The following is an 8,191-nucleotide window of genomic DNA, read 5'->3' as shown; positions in this document are numbered from 1 at the left end:
CCCACCCCACCCCGGGGCGCCCCCGGGCCTGCTGTGCCCCGCCTGCTGGGGAGACAGAGGCGGGGACCCAGCCTCCTTCCCCGGGCAGGGCCGCCCGCAGACTCTCCAGGCCCTGGCCCTGCTAGTTCCCTGGGTCCAGGGGGCCGAGGCAGGGTGGTCTCTTGGCCTGCTTTGGAAAAGCCTCTCTGATCTCCAAATTCAATTCCCAATTTTTTATGCCCAAAGGGACTGTCTGGCCTGACTCCTCCTCTGAACCCCTCAATGTCATTTTGTCCGGGAGGGGCCCCACTTTTGGGGGGATGGGGGATAAAATCTCATTGTATAGTTTAGGCTGAATTTAAACTCACTCTGTAGCCCGGGCAGGCCTGGAACTCAGAGGCCCTCCTGCCTCAGCCTCCTGAATGCTGGGATGACAGACATGCATCCCGGTGCCGTCTCAACCGGCTCTGACTGTTTCCAGAGGTTTTTTTTGTCTCTCTCCCTGGGCAGGCTCTGTCGCTCTCCCCCACTGTGTCAGGGGTGCCCAGACCCACATCCAGTACACAGCTGGCGCCCCATCAGTGTGTGCTGAGGGGAGTGGTGAGGCCTCCCTAAATATGCCCTCTGCACATTTATTTATTTTTTGGCTGCAAGATTCGAACTCAGGACCTTGAGCTTGTCAGGCCAGCGCTTATGCGGTTGAGCTGTATCCCGACCCTCTTCTGCAAGTAACTTCCAGTCCCCATGGAGGTGATAGGTGAGTTCCCAGCCCTGTCATTGCACTGGGACAGTCCCCAGGAAGCCACGCTGTCACTCGTGCATCAGTTTCCTTATCTGTCCAGTGGGAAGTGGTAGGAGCAGCCACAGATCCACGTGAGCAGGTGTGCACTGCGTGGCCTCCGTTGTCTCCGTGTGCCGCGCCCCCCCAACGCTGACCCCAGGGCCTTTGCACTGAGCTCCAGCCCAGCCCTGTTTTTTATTTTCATTTTGCGACAGTCACCGGGTTGAAACTTGCAATCCTCCTGCCTCAGCTTTCCGAGGGGCCGGGATGACCTGCCCCAGTCCTCAGCAGAGACGTGATGTCAGCTCCTAATTGGCCACGGGGAGGGGTGGCAGCCGGGGCGGGGTCAGCAGCCCGGCGGGGCGGGGCGGGGGGCCACCCTTCTCCAGAATGAGGAAGGAGGCGCGGTGGCCACCGCGGTCCCCGCTGCCGCCTGGGTTTCTCGGGTGCCTTCCCGCGCTCGGCGGCCCCTCGGAACCCGGTACCTGGCGGCGCCCGTCGGGCCGGGCGGGCAGCTCGGGCTGGGCGGGCACCTCCGCCTCCGCCCTCCGCGTCCCCGCCCTGCTCCCAGCACCGAGGCCGCGCCGAGCCCAGCCGCTCCCGGTGCCCTGGGCGGGCGGCACCGTCTTTGGGGGCCCCTGGCCGGGCTGGGGGTGCCGTGCGCAGCGGGGGGCCGGGGCCATGCCCCCCGGAGCCTTGTGAGGCGCCCCCACCATGTCGCGCTCGCTGGCCTGGTCCTGCTGCCCCTGGTGCCTGACGGAGGAGGAGAAGACGGCGGCCAGGATCGACCAGGAGATCAACCGGATCCTGCTGGAGCAGAAGAGGCAGGACCGCGGGGAGCTCAAGCTGCTGCTGCTGGGTGAGGGGGACCCCGGGCGGGGGGGAACCATGCTGGAGGCCCATTTTCCAGATGAGAACACTGAGGCCAGGAAGCCGAGTTCTTCAGGGGAGCTGTGAGCTGGCGGCCTCCTGGGCTCCCTGTTGGGGACCCAGGCAATTTTGGGGTTCGCTGCCAGGCAGGCCCAGTATCCCCTGTGCCTGTGTCATGGAAAGGGCATTAGGTGCTGGCTGGGTGCACAACCTGCCCAGCCGGCCGGCCAGCCCCAGGGAGGGGCCGCTCCAGCCTCTGCCTCCGTCTGCAGGGAGGAAGGCGCCCGGCTCCCCCCGGCCGCGGGATTCCCTGCCACCGCCAGGCAGGGCTTGTCTGGGTTTGTCGGGGCCAAGATCATGGAGTGACAGGACCCATTCATTCATTGGTTTAAGATGTATTGAGTAGCGTAATGGCGCACGCCTGTGACCGCAGCGCTCTGGAGGCTGAGGCAGGAGGATCTTTGTGAATTCGAAACCAGTCTGGGCTTTAAAGTGAGCTCAAGGCCAGCCCGAACTGCATAGGGAGACCCTGCCTCAAAAAACAAAAAAGATTTACTGAGTAGCTCCTCGGGACACAGCAACACAATCCTTTCTTTCTTTTCTTTTTTTTTCTTTTCTTTTCTTTTTTTTTTTTTTTTTTTTTTTTTTTTTGAGACGGGGTCTCTCTGTGCAGCCCAGGCTGGCCTAGAACTCCCGAGAGCCTCCTGCCTCAGCCTCCCGAGTGCTGGGGTCACAGGCGTGCACCACGCCTGCTTGCACCTTCATTCTTGGTGTCCGCTGCTGGCCCTTTGCTGACCCAGCGGCTCGGGGTTCTGTTTGAGGGTCTGCCGTTAGACAGTGCGGCCCTGCCCTGGCCCCAGCTCTGCCTCCCGGGACAGCCCTGGCAGGGTGGCCCTTTCGAGCCACGTGCTGGCCCCAGCCCTGGGCCACCTCCCCGGAGAAGTCCTCGCTCCCCCTCGGTGCTGTTTGTCAGCCAGCACCGTGAGGCTGTGGGAGAGCAGGTGCCCAGCATGGCGCCCAGCTGTCACTCCAGTCCTCAGGGAGGCTGAGGCAGGAGGATGGCAGGTTCAAACTTAGGGAGACCCTGGGTCCAAATGAGAAAATGGGAGGTGCCATCTTTTCTGGTTCTGGAAAAGCGGCCTTAACATGGACGGCCACGTGGACGGCCCATCTGCACCTTCCCGCTGCGGGGGAACTCCCTGAGCCGGGCCATCCTAGCCCGAACCAGGAAGCACCTCTGCCAGGGGGCCACCGGGGCCACCAGGGCCCACCCCCTCCGTGCAGGAACAGGAATGGACCCCAGGCTCTCTGCGTCTCCCTGGAGGCCGCGGCCGAGCCTCTTTGAGGAAGCGGTCCCTGGGGCGGGGAGCCCTGGGGAGGGGGGACGCTGGGCCCGAGCATGAGGTCATGCTGTAGGGGAGGTGGTCAGGAGGAAGTCGGGGAGCGGCCAGCCCTGTCCCCAGCCCGGCGGGGTGGGCTCTCTGTGCACCCCAGAGACACACAGCAAGTTCTGGATGTCACACAGCGCCGACTCTGGGCTGCCCCGCTCCTCCGTGTCTGGGAGAGAAAAGCCACCGTCACCCAGCCACAGATGGGGAAACTGAGGCCCAGGGAAGCGCCAGGATTTTATGGGGTTTGCAGAGTCTGAACCAGAGGTGGACCCAGCCCAGCAGCCCCAGGCCCGGTCCTGTGTGTCCCCAGCGGCCCTGGTCCCTGGGGCAGACAAGCTGCTGGGACCCCGTGAGGACCCGGGCTGGGGGTGGCGAACCTGCTCCTTCCTGGCACCTCCCGGGCCCAGTTCCTCCTCCGGGTCCAGGGAGAAGCAGCCACTTCCCGTCTGGGCTGCTCGCCCGCCAGGTGGAAAGGCTCTTCCACGGTGCCCAGCCTGGCCTTCTGCGGGTCTCCCGAAGCAGACCGTGCCCCCCACTTACACCCCGAGTCCAGTGCAGATTTAGGAAACTGGCAGCCTTCAAAGACACAATTCTGGTGGCGATTTTGGTTTTTCGAGACAGAATCTTGCTTTGAAGTTCAAACTGGCCTTGACCTGGGAAGGATCCTCCTGCCTCAGCCTCCCGCGTGCTGGGGTTACAGGCCTCTGACCAAGCCATACCCAGGTTTGTTTTTGTGTTTAATGAAACAGAAGAGAAAGAAAATCAGAGCAGTGAAACAAACAAACACAAGTTACCATGGCGATCAGACTTCTGCTTCCCCCAGCCTTTCAGGGCGAGCCCGGGCTCAGATTCCCAGCCTGATGGGGAAGGCGGAGTCCCGGGTTCCGGGCTGGCTGTCGGCGGAGCCCTCTGTGCGGTGCTGCGCCCAGAGCCCTCCGCCCCCGGCCCGGGGACCTTGTCTCATGTCCAGCGTCCACAGAGATGTCACACTCACTGACACATTGTCGATGCCGCCCCCTCCCCCTGCAGGGAAGTGCATTTCGGGATCTGGATTATTCTGGGGTCCTCCCCTAGCTGTGTGACTCAGGCAGGTCCCCTGATCTCTCTGATCCCTGTGTCTCCCTTAGAAATAGCAAAATCGGGGCTGGGGATTTAGCTCAGCGGCATAAGCGCCTGCCTTGCAAGCAGGCAGTCGTGAGTTCGATCCCTGGTACCGATAAAAATGAAAAAGACCAAAAAAAAAAAAAAAAAAAGAAATAGCAAAATCACAAAAACCTGCTCAGCCTCTTGGCTGGCAGCCGGAGAGATGCTAACAGCTCAGCTCTTTGCACTGTGATGATGATGATGATGATGATGATGATTACACTGATCTGGGCGGGGGAAGGGAAACTTCCAAGCATCACTCTAGGAGAAAGATTATAGTTAATGATGTTGGAAAAAAATCAAAATTTCTGGAAGGGATGGGCACAATGGTTCACACCTGTCATCCCAGCACTCGGGGAGGCTGAGGCAGGAGGATGCTGGATTCGAGTCCAGCCTGGTCTACACAGTGAGATGCTGTCTCAAAAACCAAGCTGGCAAAGGGGATCCCCCAGAGTCACGAAGCTGGGACTCAACCCAGTCCTGTCTGAGCTGGTCTCCGACTTGCAGTGATTGTCCTGCCTCTGCCTCCTGAGTGCTGGGATGACAGGCGTGGGTCACCACACATGGGCCCCTCTACCAGTCTGAGACTCAGTTTCTCCACTTGCCAAAGAGCCAGAAAACAGGAGTCCCGTTCCTCTCACCTCCAAGCTCAGGCAAGGTGGAGCCCCTTGGACTCTTAGAAAAAAATGCAGAAACTAAATAAACACGCAGGGCATCGTGGTGCACATCCATAATCTCAGCATTCAGGAAGCTGAGGCAGGAGCATCTCTGGGAATTCAAGGCCAGCCAGGACTAATATTAAGATCGTGCCTCAAAAAACTAAATCAACCCTGAGCTCTGATCCAAGCTCAGGGGAAGCCCTGCCACCCCAAGTGGCCGAGGCGCCCAAACCCAGCAGGGAACCCCTGGTTGGTGACCCTGATGTGTGCTCCCCCTGAAACACAGTAAGTTCTGCAATGTGAGACACCAATGGCCCGTCTTGGGGACTTTCAGATATGAGGCTGGGGGTGTGCACCCCGTTTTATGCAGCGTGGGGGTGGAACAAAGCCTTCCACCGACCTCTGTCCCAAGCCCTTTTATCTTTTTAAGTTGCGACAGGGACTCACTGAGTTGCCAAACTGCCCAGATTGGGTTGCAACTTTGGATCCTCCTGCCTCAGCCTCCCGTAAGGCTGGGATTACATGGTGACTTTTTTTTTTTGTTTTTTTTCGTTTTTATCGGTACCAGGGATCGAACTCACGACTGCCTGCTTGCAATGCAGGCGCTTATGCCACTGAGCTAAATCCCCAGCCCAGATAGTGACTTTAAAATTTTTTTTTTTTTTTGCAATTTCTGAAATGCCAAGAACGGTAACCATGGCGGGGGAGGTCCTAGGACTGCACAGATCACAGGAAACGCGAGGCGGGCGCTGGCCCTGAGATCTAGGCCGCGGCCAGGCCGGCAGGGCTGTGGGTTGCAGACGCAGCGATTCTGGGCCACCGCCTGTTGCCGCTCCCCAGGTCCACTTGGGGAAACTGAGGCAGGGGCAGCAGCGTCAGTGTCCCGGGGGAGCCCTGGCCGGGCTGGCCGGAGCCCGCTTTGGGAGTCAGGGGTGCCGTCCCCCGCCGGGCGGAGGCTGAGCGGGCCGTCCTGGTCGCAGGGCCCGGCGAGAGCGGCAAGAGCACCTTCATCAAGCAGATGCGGATCATCCACGGCGCCGGCTACTCGGAGGAGGACCGCAAGGGCTTCCGGCCGCTCGTCTACCAGAACATCTTCGTGTGCATGCAGGCCATGATCGAGGCCATGGAGCGGCTGCAGATCCCCTTCGGCAGGCCGGAGAGCAGGGTGAGCCCGGCGGGTCGGGCCTCCGGGCACTGCTAGTCCTGGAGCCATCCGGAGCGGAAACCTGTAGGGCGGCCGGGTGTTAATGCGCTCTGCACCAGGCCCTCGAGGCACCTCCCGGGCAGCTGGGGTTTACAGGGCTTACAGGACGCCTTGATTTGCCACAGCCAGCTCACACCTGTCGCCCCAGCATTCGGGAGGCTGAGGCAGGAGCATGGCAAGTTTGAACCCAGCCTGGGCCCGCCTCAAAGTTAGAAAACAGAAAGGGCCGGAGATGTGGCTCAGCAGCCCTCCCTGGCAAGCGCGAGGCTGTGAGTTCAATCCCCCATACCAAAAAAAAAAAAAAAGACCAAGGTCACAGGGCTCACTGTGACACAGTGTGGTGGGAGGCCTGGGGGCTGTGGAGGAGTCCCTGCCGGGCCCAGGGCCTGGGGTGGCTGACCGCGGGACCCACACCAGGCAAACGGCTTCTTTGCTCTGTCCCTCAAAATGGGGACAACGCTGGTAACTCACCTCAGAAGAGCCGGTCCACGTAAGGGATGACCAGGACCTAGGTGCTCGGTACATTTCCATCCTGCTGTTGCCAGCCAGCCTTGCCTCGCTGGACAACAGCAGACCTCTGGGGCTCCCGTTAAAGCAATCAGACTCCAGGAAAAGAGGAGAGGGATTGGTGTTGGGGTGTTGAAGGATGAATAGGAGTTCACTAGTCCCTCTGTGGGTCAAGGCATGCACTGGGGGTGGTGGAACAGCGGAAAGAGGCTCCCAGAGGGAAAGGCAGGCAGAGAGGGAGAAGCTTGTAGGGGTCTGGGGGCGCCTCCCTGCAGGGCATCTAACCTTCCTTGTGCTTCCCTCCCCAGCACCACGCCAGCCTGGTCATGAGCCAGGACCCTTACAAGGTAACCACGTTTGAGAAGCGCTACGCAGTAGCCATGCAGAGTCTGTGGCAGGACGAGGGCATCCGGGCCTGCTATGAGCGCAGGCGCGAGTTTCACCTGCTGGACTCCGCCATTTAGTGAGTCTAGGGTCTGGGGAGGGGGCAGGGACATGGGCGGGGCCATGGAGAAAGGTGAGGGGCTGCTAGGGGTTATGGGAGGAGCCCGAGATGATGGGGCCAATGAGTACAGAGGGGAATAGGAATGTGGGCGGGGCCAGGCTTAGTGGGCGGGACCAGGGAGCGAGGTGGGGGTGTGGGAGGGGCTAGAGATGATGCCAGCAGCGGGTGTGGGAGGGGCCAAGGGATGTGGGTGGGGCCAGATTTAGTGCATAGGGTCGGGAGCAAGAGGAAGGGTGTGCTAGGGTGTGGGAGGAGCCAGAGCGGATGGGAGGGGCCATGGAATGTGGGCGGAACCATGCTTAGTGGGCGTGACCATCGGCTGACAGCCCCGCCCTGTGTGTGTATTCTGGAGCCCCAGGCCCCTCCTGGTGAGCTGGGTGCTATGGGCGGGTCCTGTGCCAGTGCCTTGTTTCCTGGGGACCTGGTTCCCTGGTGACGCCAGATGTCCAGGGTGATTTGGTGGCTGGGCAAAGTCAATCTCAGGAAGACGCCGTTCTTGGGGTAACCCATCCCTGAGGCTGGCTGCAAGGCCCAGCCTCAGTGCGCCTTGCCCTGCAGCTACCTGTCCCAGCTGGAGCGCATCACTGAAGAATGCTACATCCCCACAGCCCAGGATGTGCTGCGGAGCCGCATGCCCACCACCGGCATCAATGAATACTGCTTCTCCGTGCAGAAAACCAACCTGCGGTAAGTGCTCAGCCTGGGTCTAGCCTGGGGTTTGTCTTATGTGTGTGTGTTTGGGGGGGGGCAAAAGAGCTGGGGCCCTGAGGGATGAGTAGGAGTTTCCAGGCCTCTGATGTCAAGGGTCTGCGAGGCCGAAGGAGTCAAAGCAGACATAAAGAGATTTCCATCCCCTTATGTAGTCAGGACTGGAACCTGAAGGAGCCCAGAGTGAGGCACCAGTGCTACAAGAGAAGGGAGTTTCCCGGAGGAGGGACACTGGTATTGGGGAGGTGATGGACAAATAGGAGTTCACTACTCCCACCCGTCCACCCATCCACCCACCCATCCAGAAGCTGCTGTGGAGGAACAAACAGAGGCTTCGTGGTCAGGGCTAGGCAGAGGGATGCCTGTGGGGCTGGGCAGCTCGGGGATGGCCCCCAGTGGCCCTCATCAGGGTGGGGAGAGGCTGAGGCTGGGGCCAGGAGACTC

At 60.7% G+C, this 8,191-nt stretch overlaps 1 protein-coding gene across 3 annotated transcripts in view; it reads left to right on the top strand.

The window, feature by feature from the left end:
• Nucleotides 1–1,134: 1,134 nt before the first annotated feature.
• The window catches only part of Gna15 (G protein subunit alpha 15), a 16,704-nt gene continuing 9,647 nt past the window's right edge, over nucleotides 1,135–8,191 (top strand). For 2 of the 3 annotated variants that reach the window (XR_010040420.1, XM_063228869.1), the window contains exons 1-5: nucleotides 1,135–1,619; nucleotides 3,643–3,744; nucleotides 5,804–5,988; nucleotides 6,843–6,997; nucleotides 7,598–7,726. Coding sequence is in view for 2 of the 3 variants with exons in the window: in XM_063228869.1 (XP_063084939.1) it covers nucleotides 1,475–1,619; nucleotides 3,643–3,744; nucleotides 5,804–5,988; nucleotides 6,843–6,997; nucleotides 7,598–7,726 (716 nt within the window). In the remaining variant the exon portion in view is untranslated. The remainder of the gene's footprint in view (nucleotides 1,620–3,642; nucleotides 3,745–5,803; nucleotides 5,989–6,842; nucleotides 6,998–7,597; nucleotides 7,727–8,191) is intronic. The other variant, XM_063228870.1, reaches the window with a different exon arrangement.

This window comes from Cavia porcellus, unplaced genomic scaffold, assembly GCF_034190915.1.
Source record: "Cavia porcellus strain 051 isolate PalLab524CR breed Dunkin Hartley unplaced genomic scaffold, mCavPor4.1 scaffold_17, whole genome shotgun sequence".
Lineage (NCBI taxonomy): Eukaryota > Metazoa > Chordata > Mammalia > Rodentia > Caviidae > Cavia > Cavia porcellus.
This window is presented reverse-complemented; position numbering and strand designations above follow the sequence as displayed.